Here is a 22,908-nt window from a genome sequence, read left to right as displayed (position 1 = left end):
ATCTCCTTTATGTTTTGGTTCAATTTTAAGCTTAATTTTATTTTTATTAAACTAAAAATTGGGAAAAACATAGTGAGATCAGTATGGGCATTAAATTATCAATAGGAGAGTCTGCTAAATCTCTCCCTGTGTCCCCATTCAAACTGTTCCAGCTCATAAGTGAAATAACCAAGTTTCAAACACAGATTGAAGACTAAAAAGACCAGAGCTTAGGAAACTTTAGGAAGGTAATTAAATGACCTAGTTTTATCTAGGTACTGAACATAAAGCAACTTCTACTTACTTAATCAAACCAGAACAACAACAAAAAATCTATTGTTAGCTCATATAAATTCCATAAACCCATAATTTTATATTATTCAGATTGTTGTGGGGTTGGATTTTTTTTCCCACCCTGTAATCTGTAGATTATTTCGCAGATCTTGACCTGGCCTCATTAGATTTTCTAATTCTGCTCAATGGTCATATTAGTCACATAAGAATGGTGCTGAAGGCAATGTTGTTACTGTGTGTGTATATATGAAACAGTTTCTCACATCAACAAATACATATAACTCAGTTTTCTTCCTCATTTTGAGAGAAAATATTTCCTAATTCTAAATTTAGCAAGGAAGATTATACAGTTATTTATTTCTTAAGTGGTATGAAGCTCTTTGGTTATGTTTTCCACTAGGTTTTGATACCTATTTTCCTAATCAAGTTTTACTTGCCAAAATGCCATTTTATACAAAACTTTTCCACATTAAAAAAAACCCAATAGCAACTGATAGCAATTTGATATTTATCAGATTTTAAAAATTATGTAATGGATTTATGAGTTTATCCTATACTAATATATTGTTTTATGCTGTGACAATAGTGCTAGGCATACAGAAATGAACTTCAGATAAAGTCAAACTGAAATATTTTTATTCTAGGGATATTAAGTGCTTCTGAACTTCATTATTTTCATAACATTTATTTTTACAGGCCACTAGTTTTTCTATGATGTCATAATGAATGTAATTTTATGATATTTTTATTCTGCTGAGGCAGTAAAAAAAATTTAGAAAGATGTTTGTTATGATGTTCAATTTTAAGGTTACATTCTGCATCGCAGGAGTTTTATATCTGCAAGCTCAATTATTAGTTCCATTCCTAATTGCCAGTGTTTTCTGAATCCTATCTATACTCCCAAAATCCGTGTCCCAGATCGTGGCTCAACCATCTGCTGTCCAAGCTTCAGGACTGATTTCTGCCTCGGTCACGGGATGAAATCCTGGTTTAAAAAAGTGAACGGGAATTTTGGTGTTTACTTCAGAAAGGGTCAGGATATTCCCCTACATTTCTCTTCCATGGTCTTCAAAAGGATACCTGTGCAGTTTAGTCTTTCACTTAGCAATTCAGTACACCCCACATAATCAGAAGTTCTGCACTGACTGGCCTTTGTTGGAATCATATTCTTCAAACTGGTTCTTACTCTGAAGATTTCTATTTTTTTGTGACATTCATTCTGTTAATTCAGCTGCCTTGGACAGCAGCAGCCTCTGTCTCATACCTCACAGTAAATCACGCTGGTAAGGAGTGACAGAAATGCATCAGCCCAATCTAGGTCTAAGCAAAGCCATTTTATTTGGCATCACATCAGTAAGAATTTTTCAGCATGAAACATTTTTTTCTTATAGGGTATTATATTCTCCTTTCAAAACAAATTAGGAAGGAAAACTAAGGAGCATCAGTTTGTAATATATGCATACGCATATATGAAGTGTCAATAAACATTAACTATTGTTCGTATGTTGGTTTTTTTCCATCCAGAGAAATGTGGGATAAAAGATTTGAGTTTCTTTCATGAGGACTCCGGTGGACTTGAACTATTACAGACCACTCAGCAAAAAAATTCTGTGGTCCTAAACAGTGAACAGTAAATAATATAGTAGCTTTGATATGGATTATTTTATGTGGTTGCAAATTTGACAGATCTAACTGAACTAAGCAGAAAGAGAAGAATGGTTGTGAGCAACAGAATCCTAGCAAAATTCTAAATGAAAGAAGTGCAAATGGAATATATCCTAACCACAGGGAAGGAGAGAAAAAAGCAGAGATAATGAAGAGGCCAGAACTAGGACTGAATGATGTGTCAGAAGAATTATACAGAACCTTTTTTTTGCTTGGTTCAGAAATTTTGCAAATATCTTTGGTCAAGGAAAAAAGAAAAGCTGAAAACCTATTACACCAGGGCCAAACAAAAAATTAAAAAAAAAAAAAAAGAAAGTGGAATGTTTCTCAAAGTAGAAAAATGTCTTTGCTTAGCTCCACAACATGTGCCACTTAAGAGTCCTGCCTTTGTCTTAGACCCAGCAAGTTTACAGACTTGCCAGGTACATATCCAGTGCTTCCTAGACAAGACTACTGTGTTGCTCTCTTGCAGCACAGCACTGAAAAATTAATATGCAGCAGCTCCCCAGGAAGACGGGTGGCTACCCCGTTAGATACTCTTCTCTGCTGCTCCACTACTGAGTATTGGAGAAAGGCAGCAGATGGAGTGAGTCTCAGCACTGCAGTTGCAGCAGTTGCTGGTCTAAGTGTGAAAGAGTTGATGTCAGCTTTTGCCTTTCCTGACTGAAATCAGAACCACCTGCATAAACTTGGCTAATGAAGCTGAGTGGAAAAAGAAAACACTTTCACTAGCAGATGTGAGCTTCAGCAGCCAGCAGAAGCTGTGGCATTGTTCCCCACCTGAAGCAGCATTCAGCTGTGGGCCTCCTTTCTCTTCCTGTATTCCATTTCAAATTCAAAGCCAGGTTAGCTGTGGTTTAATCTATTTGACTGGGTGCTTGAATGGATCAGAAGAGACATACCCACAAAGTTATCTCAGCTGGGGAATGAGATAGACAAGCAACTAAGAGCACTGCTCTAATAATTCATTTGCAGTATGTGAAAGGTAAACTCCAGTTCATTTTGATATGCACTGTGAATGTCACAGAGAGTGCCTAGTAGGAAGATAGGAATCCCTTGAGGTATTGTGGTTTTGCTGAACTGTGCAACAAACTACCTGATGGTAGTTTCAGATTAAAGCTAAATATAAGTGTGCACACAATCCATAAAGTGGATTTTTGTAATGCAAAAGAAAGAAAAACTATCGAGGGCTTCCTAAAAGAAATATTTTTTTCCTGAATTGAGGTAACATTTCTCGTGTTCGTAAGTCTAGTCTAACCAGGGATTTAAGTGTGCGAAAGGCGCAAAAGTGCTGACTCTATGAATGTTGTGCCTACGCGTGTGAACACGCTGGTGTATAAGCATGAGATGGTGCATTTTTGTCTCTTATCCATATTCTTTGGTAACAACAATGTTAGAGCTGCTGGACTGGCATGATTTCCATGAAATGTCCATGCTGAAACCATTAGCATAGTGGAAAAAAATGTATTGTAGTCAGTCTATATGATTTTTCTTTTCCCCAGAAAGCATGAATTACTTTTCTTTGGAGTCAGTATCTAGATTGATTTACCAAAATCTGAATATCGATCCAATATCGATATCCAACTGAGACGGACAAAGCTCTCTAACAGTTTAGAGTTAGAAAGTGCATGTTTTATTTGGCGCCAGGCTCTGCGTGGGATAGCTCCCTAAGATGCAGGGCCCTAATACAAGCAAACATGATACCTTTTATTCCCAAATATTATGAATATCCAAAATACAAATGTATATTCATAACATTAACACTTCCCATTCTCTGCTTCGTATGGAAATGAGCTTCAATGTCATTAAGCATGAGTAGTGTGTGTCCTGAATGGAGTTGGTGGTCTCAAATTGGGTCAGTGGTCTCAAAAAAGATGAAGTAACTCATCTTCCTCATTTTGACCTTTTTGCTTCTCTGAACTTTAACAATCCTAATTACTTTAGTGACCTGTAAGTTTCTTCTTGCATGACTTTTGGATGGGTTCCCACCAAGGGAGGAAATTGGTAATTATCCTTGTTCCCTATACCAACTCATCAATGTTTCTACTCCTCATTCTAAGCACAGCTAAGCAAACATGCAAATGACAGATCATCAGTTATTTGGTAATCAGTTACTAACATCTTAAAACCCATTTCAGGTCCAGCTCTCCTAACTATCTTAATTAACTCTCACTGGGCCCAAGTTCTTTCTTATTCCAACTAATCTCAACACAGCTAGCCTATAACTAAAATCTTTATGTTTCTTCTAAATCTATGTTTCAAGATCACGTCCTTTTTTTGCTGTTGTTTCTTCCACGGCCAGCTGTGAGTAACCCAAAAGGAGCATTTTTCTACTTCAGGTCATCTTCACACTACACAGGCTCCTCTGACTGTGGCATGTGCTGTTTAGCAAATGGGCTATGCAGGCCGCAGTATGCTTGTGTCATTAAAAGGTACTGTCAGTAGTGTGGGATGTGCAAGGGAAATCAAGCATAAGTAGTAAATTCAGGCCATAAAGAATCCTCTTTTATAGTTTCATATGTCTCAAACTGTCCCAGAGGTAAGAGTTTACTTAAAAATATTTGTCTCCTTTTAGCAGCCCTTAAGATGTCTTTTGGGGAAAGCTTTTCTTACTGTACCCCTACGGCTTTATAAACATGTTACGATTCCCAGGAAGGCTGAGTAGCTGTTTCTGAAGCTATACAGAAAGTTTTAATAAGGGAGAATTACTTCAGGATTCTGAGTCAAGGAAATAGTGTGCCTGAGAAATAATTATGAAGGGAGTGATAATTATTAAACTACTATGAAATTAAAAAGTAATAGCATAATAAATAATGAAATGAATAAGTATTAAGAAACAAGAAAAGAACTAAGCATGCAGAGTTCAACTGTTAATCCATGCAGAATGGAGGATCTGCTGAAGAATCTTGATACGACTTTAGATAGTAGTAAAATATAGTCTGACCTTGTAAGTCATTGATAATTCTAATAATTGATTTACTGTGAAATATTTTATGGATATAGAGAGGACTGTGGCTTAAAAATGATATGCCTTAATGAAATTCCAATAATCTATTTACTTAAAATAAGAATCTTATACTTGCTGAATAGAGATGATTTAAAGCTTAGCAAAACTGAGCTAAGTTAAGAAAATCTGTATAAACCTTTATGGACCTCTGTGGAATATGTGTCTTGGATCTGGGATGCAGATATTTCATATTCTGATTCCAACACATCTGTCAATATGGATGTAGACCACACAATTCGGATTTTACCAGTGTCTGATAGCCAACAAGCAGTCAGTCTAGCAGCCAAAATATTGCTAGCTATGGAGATTTGATAACGGAATCCTGGGGCAATTGGACTGTGATGATGTTCCTCTGCTACAACACTTCATTTTTCCTCTTGAAGAACAGCTAGAGACAAAGACTTAGCATGAAATTAGGTACTGAGAGACAGCAGGAAAGGAGAAAAGGAGAGTGAGACTACTTCAGTGGCTAGGATATGCTCAACCTAATGGCTGACTTACTTAGATTTAGATCTCTTAATACAATAGAGAGCTTCTCCCAGAGCTTCTCTGTCCTCTGGAAAGTCATTTCTTAAGCACCTCAATTCCTCTACTCTCCTTATCCCCATAGAGATCCTAAGTTCAAAATGAGTTTGAAGATTGTATTAGACAGAGTATTTACCTCTCAGTGTTATTCTAAACCTCTGCTGCGTTTTACATTTTTAGACTTATAAAAACCAGAATTTGTCATCTTATATGGAAAAGATAACATATTGCAAAAGCCAGCTGACATGCTTTTTTCTATAGAGCTGAAAGTAATGACAGTTCTTTCTTCTCAAGACAAAAATTAGAGGCTCTTCTTCCAAAATGAAGCAATAGGTGGACTCAAGAAACAGATTTTGTATGGACTGGTGTAACATGGCTATTGCACCTTATGCCTTTGACTGTTTTCTAATGTTTAATACCTTGGATTCACTGGTTCTTACTAAATGGTTGTCACTGCAATGCTTTGAGTATTCCTATCTACTCTCTGTACAACGACAAATATTTACTCGAAACAAATGTCTGTTGCAGGACAACTCACACTGAGAGTAGTTCATGACATGTAATACATATTGTGAATATGATCTTACTGCAGGCCATCACAGACCTTCCCTTTGCCATACTTTTCCAGCCCTTCTGTAATGCTGGTTCTGGCACTTGTCTCATCCCGAGTTGGGAAACTTCAGTGCGCTAGGTAGCAGAAAGCTAGTCCTTTAAATACCTGTGTGTAAAAGCCCCAGACAGATGAAGTTGGATCAGTATTGTCCTGAGACAAAATCATTGATCATGTAATTAATTAAGGCTTTTATTATGGGTCCTGCATACATAAACCCTAATGTTTTATCTAGTACACAGGGTGGGATCACCCTGGCAAAGGTTATTGCCTCAGTGAAGTGTGGCCATTGACTCCAAGTATCTTCAGACAAAATTGGTGAAAAAAAAGAAAGCCCCCCCAAAAAAAGACTTTTTATTTTTAAAGTTATTAGTGTTTAAAGGAAATTTTCTGAGGACAATTTTATCTTCTAACTGAAAAAACTGCTTAGGTGAAAATAGACAGTCTCAGGAGGAAATAAACTGTACTGCCATAAGAGGGATCACATAGACCACCAGCACTTTCCTTTTGCCTTTTTTTGCGTGCTTTCTTTTTTCTCTGCATCTGCTAAAATAAGATTGCAATTAACATCTCTTGGCAACAGCGTGTTACGTATAACACTGCAATCAGAGTAGCGGATGATTTTCACAGAGAGGATGAAGGAGAATGAAATATATAAACTGAGTTTTCCATAAGGTAATAATGTCCCTTTTACTTTCTCTCCTGTTTGAGTCATTTTCAGAATCACCACAAGAAAAGCAGTCTACTTGATTTTACCTTGTTCAGTAAAGACATTTCCTTTTTATTCTTCCAAGAATGTGACACTGTCATCTCTGCTTTACTTATTACTTAAATACCGCTAAATGCTATTTTTTTCCTTTGCCTTCCAGTGATAAAATTTTTTGAACAAAAAATAAAATTCATAAATTATGTGCATGCAAATTTCATTGTTTAAAGAGACTGTACCCATAAAACTGATTACATATATGTAAATTTAGCTGAAATTATTTTCATACCTTTCTAAGAAGGTGTCAAGATAATAAAAAAGCACTTGGTAAGTGCAGTCTCTGGAAAGTTTCCAGTTTGCACTTTAGTATAAATTGCAATTTGAATGTATTTTGCTGATAAAAGCTGCTTGTAAAACTACTCATTTTTCCCTCATCATAAAATAAATGAAACACTGTATCTATACAGCCTGAATAGAAATTATGATTTTCCAGCATCTAGCATATAGAACTAGACAAGTTCTCATGTGTATGGCACTTGTCTATGTATCTAAAGCCAAGATTCACTAAATGACTCTAGGAATGTACTACCATTCAGCTTTTCTGTCAAGTCACAGTCTGTGGATATCAGCAGCATATTGGGGGAAATAAGTGCTGATGCCATCACCTGTCTTTGACTACATAAATTCCTGGACAGGAAGGAAGTGTCTTTACGTAGCTTTTTTTGAAAAAAATACTGAGGCAGGTGGTAAACTTAACATTGGTGTAAGACTGATAATGACTGCAGTAAAAGACAGTTGAAAATAAATATGGAAAAGAGGAACTATTTCCTTTTCAGCTTGACAGATTTGCACATGCAGTTCCCATGTCCCTCAGAATGGAGAACTGAGCTGCATTGAGCAGGGCCTTTGGAGGCTGGAGAACCCAGCACAACGGCACGGCAAAGAGAAATGCACAGATCCGTGATGAGGATGGAGTAACCCCCTGCACTGATACAGGCTGGGGGTGGACTGGGTAGGCAGCAGCTCTCCCAGGCCAGGGAGCCTGGGAGATATCAAGTTGAACATAAGTCTTGTGATGTGAAAGACTTGTCACGTGCTGTACTGTGTTAGCAGAGGCAGAGAGGGGAGAAGTATAAACTAAAGAGACATCTAGATGTAACATTTCCACTTCCAGGAGAGGTGATGAATTTTTATTCAATGAATCTTTAAGGTAAAATGCTCAAATTTTGATCAGTGCAGGGGTAACAATTCCGGCCTCTTTGCCCTTGAGAATAATGCCTTGTTGGAGTCAGACAATGCCATTTCGTGCATCTAGGAGCGGTCACATCCTCAGCCTGCCATAGACTCTGTTCTCCAAAGTGTTTATAATTTCTGCTTTTTCAGTGAAGGAATGAGCAGCTTCAGAAATTTCACACCCATAGACTACCTCCTGGATAAAATGTACAAGCTTCCTTTTTGGAGAAATGCTCAATGAAAAAACCCGAGGGAGTTAAAAGGTCACGTCTTAAAAATCACTTCTATAGACTCAAAAAGAGTGGTTTAGGTGTTTCTCAACACAAGTAAGGGTTTGTGGCGTTGTTGGCAGAGTAAGGCATCAAAGTTATGTCTCCTTTAATCACTGTCATTATCATGCTGGCAGCAAAATGGCTGAATATAAGGCACTAGGTCAGGTGAAGGTGAGACTTAGAAGGGCCACAATCTACAGGTTGTTAAGCAACTTTTTTGACTATGGGGGAACAAATGGGAAAAATTGTGTTTGGGATGTGCATATTAGGAAGTCAGATGGGGAGTGTGGAGTTTAGGAAACGTGCTGTTCATCAAGATTGCAATTATCAAAAATGGTCGCATACAGTATCTACCAGTTCTGGTGGTGAGTGTAGCAATCATAGCTCCACTGTTTCCAGGACCACTACATCCAATTCTTTGGTCCAAAAGGCATTATTAGACCTAAGAGAGTTCTGAGCAGCATCACTCAAGTGCAGGTGTAAAGCATTATGCATGATGCAGGAATAAAGCCAAGACTCATTTGTGCCTATTAGTCTGCTATTATATATAAATTCATGCTACTGTATATTGGGCTTTTTGCAGCTATGATTGAAATTATCTGTGATTGAAATAAAATTTAGGTGTTGCACAACGGCCCAGGGAAGCCATTAATGTTACATGGGAATGCGACAAAGCAAGACCATCCTTGTAACATAAATGGTTCATATGTGATTTTTCTGGTTGTTATGATTCTACTTCACTTCCCAAATTGGTCACTGCGGATATGCCTGTGCATGCAAAATATGAAAATTATCAGAAATGTTGTTGTGTCACTTCAGAACACAAGATTTGATGAGCCATTTTGCTGTACTGTTGCTGACACTGTTATGTCTCTATACTTAGACACAGTTTATTTTTTGAGCTGTGGTTACAGTGAACAGTTTTCCATTGGGCATGAAACACTGATGAGACATGTACTGATGAGTTTCTACATACTGTGCTGAAGCTTCATGTTAATTTGCTTCACGGGGAGAATTTTGAGATTTTTTTCTGTTTTACAAGATATCTCAGAAGAGCTTTCCATCCTGTGTTGTAAATAAATTTAATTTGAAAACTCTTCTTTGGTCACTTACTGCATACCAGCTGCAGTTGCTTAGCATTACTTTAAGAATTCATTTTATCTAATCTGTCATAGGCCAGAGAAATAGACTTCACATCAAGTTTTGAAAACTGCTTATTTAAAATTTTGTTCTTGTGGAGTGTCCTAAAGGCATATCTGCCTGCAGTATCTCATAGAAACCAAACCCCTCTAATCTGATTAAATTTGCTTCATAATGAAGATTTGAATAAAAAAAAATAATTTGGAGAAAATACTGTTATCTCGAAGAGGAGAGTATCACAATAAATATAGTCCTTCTTGGGTAAGACCACCTTTTCTTTCTGATTTGCCCTGACAAAGTTCTAGATCTGTACCTGTAATTTTGGTGCTGTAACTAAGAGCAGGCCACTCAGCTGCTTCCTCTGGTGAGGACATACCCTTCCACCTGCTGCTCAGCATCAGCATCGTATTTTTCCTCTCTGTCCACCACAGGTAAGTCCCACGGCTGTGCAATTGCTTTATCTTTTGCTGACATCTTTTAATGTCCCTACCCTCTAACTGCACCCAGGCTTCCAAGGTTTCTGTATTATCAAATGCCTTGACTTTTTTGTGGGCAAATTAAATGGTCCAATTACTTTTTTAGCACAGGCATGAGCTTCATCTTTCCAGGGCTGTGGGTTGCACTCACATCTTAGAGCATGTTTGGCCACAGAAACGCGGTTTGGCCAAAGCAATACAGAATACGACAGGCTGGTGATTAGCCACACTGTCCTCTGGACTTATTACAGTAAAACCCTCCTCTCACCTAAATGCTACAGAATTGCATGGAGACAAGCACACTTGTAGCCACATCTTGAGAACCATGAGGCCTCACATGCAGCTAACAGCATCTGTTTCTCCTGCTTCTCCACTCAGGGCCACAGTGAAAAACCAGTACATGTAAGTTGACCCCATGCAACCTAGTATAGTGTGCCTAGGTGTAACATATTTTCCTGTTTTTCCTTAGATGAATATTAATACCAAGGTAAATAGGCTTGAAATATGGGTTGTGAAGAAAAATGTAGTGCCTTCAAAATATTGAAAAAATGAAGTTTTAGTCAAAATCACAAGGTTTGAACTCTGACAATTATAATGTAAGTTCTCAGACAAATGAGTAAGAGCGTAACTCAGCTTTGGATGGAATGTTTGGAAATCACTGGAAATCCTGAAATTTTAAACCAGGTTTCTGTTCAGTATCAGATGAAGCATCCCAGTAATGTCTTAATTTCTCAGAGATTTTTGATGCATCATGTTATGTAAATGCACTTTAGAAAAATGAGAAGAATGCCCTATTAGTTCTCATTAGTTAATATCATACATGGGGTATGGAATACAATTACAGACACTCATTAAAATGGCACAAAAACAGGAGAATCTTAAAAAGAAAGGGTAAGTTGCTTGTATATCTCAAAGGAGAAAGTGGAAAATAATGAAAATAAAATTTTCTTATTTGTCATAAGGATTATGGTAGAAAGGAAAAAAAGGAATTTCTACCTTATCATTAAAAAAGAAATGTCAGAGTGAAAAAAATTACTCTGCTATAGGATATTTATCACAAATTTTAGAAGGTTTTTAAGGATTATCCAGATATAAGTATTTGTACAATAGAAGTGCAGGCTAAGTATTTCCAATTTATTTTAGGGAACACTTCAAAATATCTCTATCGATATCTTCCTACGCTAAATGGAAATTATGAGAGAACCTTCCTTTCTCTTAGGGCACCACTGCAGTTGTGATAAAACTCAGTGTTGAAAAGCACTCCTTAATTTTGATTGTAACAGGACACTCCTTACAAACACCACCTTTTTAATTTTCTCTCCCTTACATTTCAGCAGAATCCAAATTAATCACTCTAATCTTAAATTTTAAGACATGCTTAATCATATTTGAGAGCAAAAATTAAAAAATATATGGATTAGAATGGAAGAGTTTTAGCTTTTTTTTTCCCTCAAGAGAATATATAAACTATGTATTTTTAGGCTTTGCTTTTCAGGATTATTGTGCTTGTGATTGTTCAGTTATTGATGTTGTTTTTCACAATTAAAAATTAAAATATACTTAATTATATTATTAATGTTAATCCCCTCCTTTTTCAAATAATCCCAGAGATGAGCTAAATATCTCAGTTCAACAAAGGCTTCAATTCAGTATCATAGAACTATAGAATTATAGCATGGTTTGAGTTGTAAGAGACCCTAAAGATCACCTAGTTCCAACCCTCCTGCTGAGGGCAAGGACACCTTTCAGTCAACCAGGTTGTTCAGAGCCCCATCCAACCTGGCCTTGAACACTTCCAGGGATGGGGCATCCACAACTTCTCTGGGCAACCTCTTCCTGTGCCTCACTGCCCTCACAATAAAGAATTTCTTCCTGATATCTACACCTGTGCTCTTTCAGTTTGAATCCATTCCCCCTTGTCCTGTCACTGCATGCTCACATCTAGTTTGCACACCTGGCCATTGGATGCTAAGAATGCTTTCAGCTCGCTCACATTGCCCCCTTGCTGGATGAACTCGGGCAGGGATAACTTGGCTGGGCAACCTTGGGTCCCTTTTTCCTGTCTGAGCCAGGCTGTGCTTAGTGCACAGCATACAGACCTTTGGATTTCAGTAGTGCTTCAGATTGCACACTGTAAATGTGGTCACGGCACCTGCTGAGTAAGTAAAACCCCTGACTGAACAGTTTCTGAATTATTTCAACACTATATTTTCTTAAGGTATCTAAAATAGAAGTTTGTTCAGTCTTTAGGCAGTTTTGGTTTGTTTGCCAGTTATTTAAGGCTGCATTATCTTGCACAATGCACTTGTATGTTTTAACCCTCTTCTGAATTCAGTGAGAACATTTAAAAATTACCCCAACTGTGACATTTATTATATCAATAAATGTAAATGTCTTTTCAGTTGTAATCACTTTCCTACCTGTATTGTAATGCTTGGTGCAGTAACATAAATCCTTTTCTTCTTTCAACAGAAACTGTGGCAGAGTGAGACCTTCTGCAACTTGAAACGCTCCCTTTTCCTGCCCCTCAAAAATGAGATCATTCATTGTGTATCCAACTAAAACAAAGAAAAAACCCAAATAAACTCTAAATCAGCTGCAAACTTTGAAAAGCAGTAACATATCAAATTACAATATTTTAAGTAACTGTTATAAAAAGGAGGTAATACAGAGGGTCTGCTTGTACCAGTTAATCACAAATTTTTATCTGCCATTGTATACCATACTGAATTAGAAGAGAAAAAAGGGCTGTCTTATGAAACTCTTTTTAAATCTTAATACTTAGATGGTCTATTAATGGATTCAACAAAACCATCTAAATTACCTAAACATCCAAATCTCTTGGGTGCTTGGGAACATCTTGCCCTCCCCAACCCATGAAGGATAAAATAGGCCTTTACACTCAGGCCTCTTCCTCCTTTCACTTGAGGTGAAATGTGGATTGTCAAAGTTATGTTTATGGATTTATGTCAGTTTGAATGGTTAGGTGCAAATTTTTCAAAGACAGCAATGAATTGAAAATTCTGCGGTTCAAAAAACTGCTTTTCTCTGAAACTTGAACAACACATGGGAAAGCAATTGGTTTTAGTCTTCTCATATTAACTGACTGTGACATATTAAAAAGCCCTCAGCTTTAATATTCAGACTCTGCACTTATCCATACCTCATGCATGTGTATAAGATTAGATATAACAGAAAAAGACATGCTAATCAAGGCCCAGACTTTGCAAAGGACAAGTACTTTTTCCTTCTATTTCCCTCTCTCACATGAATATTTGCATGGGATATCATCAGGGAAAATATCCCAGTTTCTTCTGAATATGTGATCTGTTATCTTTCCCAGGCATTTTATTCTAATTTTCTTTCTGAATAAATTTTATCTGGTTATTACAACTGGAAAAAAAAAAAAAAAAAAGGCTTCATATTCTCATTCAAATTTGAACCACATATACCGCAAGGGACCAGAAGCTAAAAGGGGAATTTTTCATCTAATTTACATAGCTTTCAGCTTCTTTGTAATATTTCCGTTCTGCTTTAGGCCAATGCTAATGAGCTGTTGAAAATAACCTGTTGAGAACCGGAAATTCTTTTAACCTTTCAGTAACACATTACTGTTTATAGTATATTGATCAGAACCTTCTAAAAGTCTGCTCAAAATTACTTAAATTTTGAGTTTCAGTGAAAAAAAGTAACCTCTTTGCTGGGTGGGCATAAATCTTACCTCTGTTGTATTCAGTGACTTCATTACTCTTTTAATACACCTATAAATGGCATTCAGTGACCTGATCTGCTGACCTGAAAACTGAGATACACTTTATCTTTTCTGATCTAGGCTGAATGAACCTAGGAGCTAAGAATTAGTGGTTTTGAATGTAAAAATGTTTTTGACACTTCTTCCTTCTAAATTCTTGATGTTTCTTTTTGGGAAAACCTGTATACAAGGTATTCACAGGAACTCAGGCTGACTGTTGGTTTACTTGGTATTTTTTTTAAGGCTGGACGAATATGATAAAAATGAGACCATATCCTTTTAAATGAGTTTGAGATCAGACATTACCCAAGTCACTACAAGCATATATAAAATGTGCAAGGAGACGCTAGTTTTTCTTATTGATTGCATGGTATTCCATAAACACAATCTTAAAATTCACTATAAAGTGCCATAAGCTGTGAAAAATCAGAGGTATATATCTTATCAAACTTTGCATGAATTCAGACAAAAAGCCGTTGTGTGTAAAGCAGATTGCCATTTGAAGCCAGAAGTGATATTCCCTGAGCAAAACTCATTGAACTGGCAAGAAACAACTGCTGTGTCAAAATGTATTTCACTAAATCAGATTCATTCATCTCTAATGCATGCTTTTAATTTTGATTATCTACCCTGCCCACTAATTCTTCTATAATGTAATATATTAAAAATAACAGCAGTGTATTCAAAATGTTGGTGCAGTAATTAATTTTTGCCATATTTACATTTTAAATGTCCAAATATAGCTTTAGCATTCAAAATTGTAACTTCAGTTTTGTAAGTCAAGGTTGTTGTCATAAATTAAAGGTGTCTTAAAATATAGAGAACTTAATGGAGATGTGAGTTTATGTTATACCAAATAAATTTAAAATAGTATAATTTTTCCACTAGTATGTTAAATTAAATCAGCTTGAATTAAATCAAAAGAAAATATGATTTTTCAATTAATTTTATGAAGAGTACCTGCTGATTAGCACCGTGCCTAACACTCAGAATGCTTATTGTACTGTGTGTGTTGTGCATAAGGGGAAAAAGGCATTTCTACAGAAAATACTCTCAAAACAATCAATGGTTACCATACTGGAGTATATGTACTATTACAGTTTAGGTATGTGGTGTTCTACATGCAATGAGCCTAAAATACAGTCCCCTGGCACACTAATTTTGGGACCTCTGCTGATTATTTGTAATAACTGTCCCTGTCCTCTTCTAAAAATACTAAACCTGAAGTCCACTCGAGCTTTTGGTTCATGGCTACTTTCTACCTGATTAACAAATGTGCATTATCTTTAAAGGAATTACAAAAATCTCATTCAGTAAATTCATAAATGTAACAAAAAGTCTAAATGCCTGTTGCTGCTATTGGTGTGCTTTTGAAGATTAGAAATGCACTGTCTGTATTTTCCAAATGATCTATGAGATAAAAAATCTGAGAAGTTGTGTTCCATTACATGGTTCCCACTGTGGGAATGGAGCAGTAAAGTGTGGTTCTGAGATGTGAAGGCTTTGTTCTGAATGGATGTGTGGTTACCAGTACAAACTTGTGCTATAGGTAAGTTACATTGTTAGACATATTCTGTGACTTGTAAGAACTGAACTGCAATATGTAGTAATAAAGAAAAAGACATTTCTCTTTAGGGCCCATAAGGGGTAAGATAATGGTGTCTTTATTGCGGTGTTAGGTCCATAAATTCTGAACACACAGAAACTAACAGGCAGGAGAATTGGCACAATCTAGGACCCTGAATTTGAGGAATTAGAGAAACCAGTTTGCAGGAATGACATTGAATAAGGAATCCTATTCCTTGCAGTATTTCAAGTCTAGATTCACACCTACAGAAGTCCTACTTTCTTGATGGTACCTGTTTCTGGATTCTCCTCACATTTGTTATGCCACAGAAGCCCATGACAAAAGTTAATGCAGTGATGAGTTTTGATTTAGTTACATATGTTTAAATTAGCAAAAAATATTGAAGATGATACTTTATTATTTTCTATGCAGCTAACATTTCCATCAGGAGAACACTTTATTTTGTTTTCCTATGGAAATAATTCCTGTTGCCCTCTACACAACTCTAATAGTATAGAAAGAGATTACCCAAAGCCAAATCAGAGGAGGGCTTTTATCAACTAAACACAACTTTAAATGTGTTATCTCTGCTTGTAGATGGATGGAGCTTATTCTGTAGTAAGCATAAGTGCCTAGCTCTGGAATCCTGACTTCTTCTTGGGATAAGACTTGAGTGTAAGGTGTTTTTTCTCTGTCTTGCTTTCATTGTGTTCTGCCTTCAATGGGAAATGTGGTGCAAATCCCCAAAGTCTGTGTGTCCAGAAGATAAAACTGAATTTACTTCTAAGAACAAGTGCCTTTCAGGGTAAACTTTTGCTACATGATGGTTATTCCTATTCTTTGTAAATTCTCGCTGTTCAGTCTTACTATGAACAGCTTATAGAAAGCAGCTCTCTTGCTGCTGCTTTATGAGCAGAACATATATATCTGTTACTTATTTGGATTTGCTGCAACCCAACATGATATTCAGCCTCTCATTAAACCAGAATTTTTTCTTTTTTGACTATGAGGTGGTGTTGGTGACTATTATAAATTGCTACCAGATATTTTTATTACCAGTGGCTGGGAAATAGAGTGTTATGTAGGAAATGCCTAGTGGCTAAATTTTATTGTTGAAAAAAGGACAATCAGTCACTAGCCTACGTAGTATATGTGGGTGCAGCTCACTGGTGCAAAAAGTGAATCTTTTATTCTACATGAATAGCTAAAAGCAATGGAGGCTATAATCTACCGTGGTCTTCAGGACCAGGCCAACCTAAACTAAATCAAGTGGGTTAGTAAAGACTTCTGCCACTGAAATGCAGTGTGCTAGGGTTTGGGTTTGCAGGGCATGGATGAGTGAAGGTTGAGAAAGTTGAGTTGTCAAACTGTGTTTTATGGGACAAACACCAGCTGCTTCAGCGGCTGAAGAAGAGGGCAGTTAGCAATGTATTTATTTTTGTCTACTGTGCAGTACTTGCTCTTAATTCTATACAGCTATTACTAATTATACAAAATCTAAGTGGTATGATCATAGAGTTATAAAGAAAGGACAGGAAAAACAACCTTGTTATGTTTGAACAGTGGTGCTCAGGAGTTACAGGACTGACCAGGTTACACTAATACTCTCTGTAATTACTCAAAATCTGAGGTCTTGCACATCTAAAATGCAAAAGCAGGTTGTAAATGGTTGGTAGTTTTATGACAAAGACATCATCCCAGGAGGAGAAGGTTTCCAGGAGTATTTCTCAGGAAAACTCAAGAACTGTGTGAATGCATGTCACTGTAGCCTCTGTGCAAACAGTCCTCTTAAAGAGACAAGTAATTTTTAGGACCCTGAAGTCATTCCAGGTAATTAGCTAATGAAGCATATACTGGCAGACTGAGAACTCTGCCTGAGACGAACATAATGAACTGGCATACTAAGTAGAATTTAGAATTAGCTAGAAGGGAAGAGGTCCTGAAACAATTGGGAAACTTGGACCTGGCCTGCAGAAATTTTACTTTAGAAAATTATGTGCAACAGAGTTGGTGATAAGTGTGAAAAAATGAAAGTAAAAGTCTGTCACACTTACAGAGGGGGAAGGTGGAAGAGATAAGGCATTGATGAAAAGTGGTTCTCAGGACTTGTGCCTGGAATACTTGATGGAGGGTTTTGAATATCTGGACATCAAACAAAATGAAATTGTAGTGATATTTTATTTAGTTGATCTAATCTATACAAAACTCTGGCAGATGGTGGACAACACAGTTATAGTAATTTTAGCCTTTAGACAGCACTGAAAATTGTTTAGCTAGAGTGCAAATTTTCAGCTGCATCTACAGTGTCTTGAAAGAAAAACCAAACTTTTCCCTTAGTCTGACTCATCTTTCCCAGAAAAAAAAATCTTTTAAAAAATGGTGTTGCTAAGTTGTTATCAACACTCATATGAGGTCTCTGAAAGAAAGAATTAGATTGTATCTTAGTATTTTTTTTTTAACACTACCACTAACACTAAATATCACCTTTTCATTCATCCAGTTTTGAAAGTATAGGACTAAAGCCTGTCTTAAAGAAGTAGAGTTCCATTCGACCCATATCAGTCTCCATTACTCTATAGAACTTCTTGGAGCCAAGCTATTTATATCAGTTGCATGCTAAGAGAAGGAATATTTCATTTTAGCTAATTCTATATCAGTGGTAGGCATTAAAAGCCCATTATATCATAGACAAGACAGTGAACATCCAACAATTTTGTTTTGAAGAATTATGGAAGTGTCTAACATCTCTTCTCCTGCTTCTCCAAGGACTACACCATTACAGAAAAAACAAAGTTTGTTACTCAAGGCAAGCAGCTCCCCTGTACCTTTAGAGACTACACCTTGGAACCACCACTGTCTTGGCAATTCCAGCATAAGTCCTTTATCACATCTGCTGACACAGTTTTATTTGCTTTGCCCATCCACCTTTAGCATACCTTTCCAAGCCATGAGCAAATTTGTGATCCAGCTGAATATCGATATATCCTGTAAATTTTCTACTCATTCTGTTTTATTACAGGAAGGCTGTTCTTCCCTTGTGTCATTTTAAAATACCTACAGGTATACTAAAACTCAACTCTTTTCCTCATGTTCAATAAACAGACACATGTACAGCATGAAACAACTGAGCAGAGTATCTGGCTTTTTTGTAAAAGAGTTTAGTTCAACTACACAATTTATATTTTAGTTTTTAATCCCAGTGATTTATCTAAATTCCATTCTCATTTCTTTAATTTTTAGTAAGGTACAGGTCCAAAAGGAACATTGGATTTAGTCATCAAACCCTTCAGTTCTTTAGGTATCCATTTGAAGCAAGGAGTACAGTCCTGTTGACTAGGGTTATTCCACTATTCTTCTGTTAGGCATCCCATCAGTTTGCCTCCAGGACAGGCTGCCTGCACATTACTGTTCCTAAGAACATGACAGACATTTGAATCATGCCCTAAATTCCCAGCAATATAGCAGAGGGAAGACATGACAGAGCTAACGAATCTGGTTTTGGCTTGAGGTTAGAACAAATTCTTCTGCATTATGCACTAAATATATTAGCTTCAAAAATGAGCTGTGATTCATTTCAAGGCTAAATTTATGCCAGAGCTCCAAGAAAGCAGGATTTTATTCAATGTACTTCTGAGCTGCCTTGTGAAGTGTCTACCCCTTGCACTGTCCTCTAATTGTTCTGATGGAATCTCTCCCTAGGGAGTTATAAGTTTGTTCTTAGCCCGAATTTTGGAAAAGAATAACATTTCAGGTCAGCACACTAGCACATCTCTCAAACCTACTTTTATACTAGTTTCTGTATGTCAGCAGCAGTTGTACAGTTACTACTGCCCTTTCATTCTGCATTGGTCAGGAGCTGAAGACTACAAGTATCTTGGTGTTTGTAGCTGTGTGTCATGTCTCACTTCAGATAGACACAATAGGTTGAGTCACCCATCTGCAGAATAAAACCACACATGAGCAGTTGATAATTTTTGTGCCACTGAAATGGAAAGGAGAGAAGCAGTACGGTTTCAATGCCTTCTGGCACAGACAGGCATTGGCCTAGTGTGTCCATAATTTCTGTCATTCAGGTAGAGACCTGAGGACTCCCTGGCAGATAAGAAATACACTCCAGTTATTTTATCTTTCTTATGGTGTCTTTGTGCTGTTTTGTCAAAGGAAAAATGTGCACATACTTTTTCTGTAATGCATTAGCTTGTACTGCTGCAGCTTGCATACCCATCTTTCCACTTGTACAGTCTCCAAATTAGAGACTGGGGGGAAAAAAATTGTGCAACTAAGCATCACTTAGTACAGAGGGAATTTTCTTTAACAATCCAGAAGACAGCAGCCTGATTGCTTAGAAAAACTAAAAAGCCTCCATAAATCAAAAGGGGGGGAAAAAGGGCCATGGTTTAATTTAATAATAAGCATCAAATTAAAATTATGAGGTAAGAAAATGTTTTATACCTTACCTATGTTGCTTTTCATAGTATATTTTTTTCTTTGGTAACTGAGTTATTCTTTTCAGTATTCTTTGGAAATTCAGGAGTATTAAATGTCACATAAATTTATAATTGTAATTTATGAATAAAGGAATGCTGTGAAGTAAAAGTGAAACTTAAAAAAGGAAGACAACAAGCTCTAGCACACAAAAGAAATAAATTTCTTTCCTGGGAGACAGGCCACAGAAATAAATATGTATCTAGCTGACATTTCTTTGTATCTTAGTCAAGCAGAATAAAACTAAAATTATCCCACATGGCTATAGGCTGCCCCGGTGTAAGGAATAGAAATGTAGAAGGGATTATTTCATATGTGCATTTTCATTTGTTCCCTTTCTAAGATAAAAAAACCAGCTCATTCTAGTTGCTGAGAAATGATTTGTTAAAATAAATCCTTTAAAAATAGAAGACATTTCCACTTAAATATTTTTCAGACACTTCATGATATAAGTGAAGTACTTTTACCAGGGGCAAATTCAGCTGCTTTTTGACCTTGGAAAAAACATTACATGAGCCAGCTAAAAATAAAGATATCATTTGGGAAGAAAATCTATACACAAATTTTTCTCTTAGACTTTTCTATGATGGAGCAACAGTATCAATATTGAAGGAAAGCATCTAGTACTAAAAGAGATTACTCTTTAAAGGAGAGACAAAACCTATGATCTGTCTCTTATAATTGTCAGTCTTTGCAACCCAGTGGTAAAATGAGTAAAAGAAAGATGAGTGATTTATTCTAATTTGCTTAGTGACACATGCAGGAGCAAGGCTCGCAAGATCAGACACAGTTTACAGAAACGATGAGATAAATGGGCCTTGTAAATTCATAATGTACAATGTCCTACACAACTTGGCACTCAGTGGAAAAAACAGCAATGATCACCACTTCAAAAAGAAACATCTGGAAGCATGGTTACTGCTGTTTTGCTCCTGCAAACACTTTGGTTTTTATAATATAGCCTGGTGGTCAGATAGTTTACTCAGGACATGAGAGGACTGTGTTCTCAGTTTTGAATCCAAATGTCTTCCACTTGCCCAGACAAGGCATTAATCACTAGGGTTAGTGCTTTGATCCCTCTGTTTACATTGTCTCACTGTGCACCAAAAAATGCAAGGCAGACAGCCAGAGCAGAGTATGACACTGTGGCCTAGAAATTAAAGATGCTTGGATGCATTCAGGCTCTCAGGGTTATGTCAGTTCTTACCTCGGGAGATTTGATGTGAAGCCTGGGAAAATGCCAAATGCACCCATCCTCCTTTTTTCTTCTAAAATTTAAATAGAAGTGGATGTCTTTTCTTAGCCAGAGAGTCTGGAATTTGAATGTTTCTGCTCATCCTTTCCTAAGTTTTGGAAACTGGTCAGAGTTTACTCTCATATAAACTATTCTTCCCAGCATGCAGATATTTTTTGTAACACTTCTAAGTTGTCTATTTCCTTTCCTGCCCTTCCTGTACAGAGAAACTGGCTATGGACAAGTGAATTCCTGCTCTCAAAGGTCTAAGATCTTGGAACTTAGGTCACTGGAAATATCTGCTTTGGATCTGTCCCAAAATAATTTCAGGGAACTGCTGCCTTGTTCTTGCAAACCTAACTGGTTATTCTGCTATCAGACATGTAAACATAGCCAGAGCTCCCACATGCTACAAAACTTTCTGCCTTAGTCTCTGTTTTTTGATGTCTGAAGTTACAGGTGAAATAGAATTAGACAAGGCGATATGGGAAAATCTTTATTACTTATAACTTCCCTAGGAAATCAAATTTGATCTTTCTCTGTGAATAAAGAATTTGAAGCACCCATCTGTATTTTCTTCAGCTCCTCTTTGTGAGAGCTGCCTCTCTTTACCATGCGAATGCGCAGCTGGGAATTTACTCCCACTGAACTCAATGATTAAAAACAAGACTTCAGTGAAAAATGTTCTGCTGAAAAATACAGTAGAACATCTACAGTACTATTCAACTAATAAATGTTGGTTCCCTGTGGTGTAGTTTGTGGGAACTGTGGGCTCCTGCAAGGCTTCTATAAAACAAACCAGATGCCTGTCTGTTCAAGAATGCTCAGCTGTTGTCTGACCTGTCCTCACAACAGCTGAAAGAGAGGAAAAATACAGCTGAATTTTATGAAGCTGTTAAAGCCAAACTTTCATAAGTTTTTAAAACATTTTTTTAATTACACCTTTTGCTTGCTCAGTCAAACTTCCTCTCTGTTCAGTGATACTTCCTCTCTGAAGCAAAATTATATTTCGTGAGTATACCTGCCATCTGCATGTGCTCTGATGCAACTGCCTCATGTTACTCTTTTGTTTAGTCACATTGCTGACATAGGTTATCAGTAGCACTGTCTGCTCAGGTTGGCTGTGGAGTTTCGCTTCAGTCCTGGATATATAATATTGTCCTAAATTCCTTGACATTTGCAGCAAATAACGATCTCTCCATTTTAGTCAAGAAAATTTCTGCTGTCAGATTCAGCTGTTGTCCTCCTATTGAAAGGCTGCTTCATGATGCTACCATCTGTCCATTGTAATAAAAGATAGATCTGGCTTTCATACTCACCCTGCAATATTTTATAAAAGCATACCATACAACTAGCAGTTCCGACATACTGACTGATAGATAATTACCTTGCCCTTCCCTTAGATGCTGCTTTCTTCCAGTAAAAGAAAAAAAACCCCAAAATACTTCAATAAAATTATGTGTGTTGTGTTTCTTATCTATTATATATTTCAAATTATCCAGTATGTTCATTCTATATGCACAATTCTTTTATTTTTGAAATATTTTACTTATTGGCCTTAAAACTGTAAATCTAGATCTTTTAGATGGATACCTCTTAATTTGTCTTGCCCCTGTCATTAATTTTCACAAACTTCAGATTGCTGGAAGTTTTCAAAGAATGTTTTACTTTATTTTATTTTATTTTTGTTCTTTGCATCATTAGGAAGATTTTTCTGCTAGAGCTCTCTTTGAAATTCGTCTCATTTTAATGGAAACAGTAATTCCCAAATAATTCATATCACAAGGAAAATGAGAATGTAATGCATCAGACAGAATAGTTGATTTCTCCTTTTGTGAGCATGTTTATGCCTTGAAATGGCATAGCTGCTTTACATTTTCCATCCTCTTTTAAGTAGCAAGATATCAAGGCAGATGACAAATAAAACATATGATAGGTTAAAATACACTAATTTTATTTCAGAT

General features: G+C 36.7%; 1 protein-coding gene across 4 annotated transcripts in view; it reads right to left on the bottom strand.

Annotated features, from left to right (window-relative positions):
- GLRA3 (glycine receptor alpha 3) overlaps positions 1-22,908 on the bottom strand; it is a 91,038-nt gene that overhangs the window by 15,796 nt on the left and 52,334 nt on the right. For all 4 annotated transcript variants that reach the window (XM_017744629.1, XM_008641563.2, XM_017744630.1 and 1 more), the window contains one exon: positions 12,328-12,465. In XM_017744629.1, coding sequence (XP_017600118.1) covers positions 12,328-12,465 — 138 coding nt within the window. The remainder of the gene's footprint in view (positions 1-12,327; positions 12,466-22,908) is intronic.

Source organism: Corvus brachyrhynchos, unplaced genomic scaffold (genome assembly GCF_000691975.1).
Source record: "Corvus brachyrhynchos isolate BGI_N302 unplaced genomic scaffold, ASM69197v1 scaffold17, whole genome shotgun sequence".
Classification (NCBI taxonomy): Eukaryota; Metazoa; Chordata; class Aves; order Passeriformes; family Corvidae; genus Corvus; species Corvus brachyrhynchos.
This window is presented reverse-complemented; position numbering and strand designations above follow the sequence as displayed.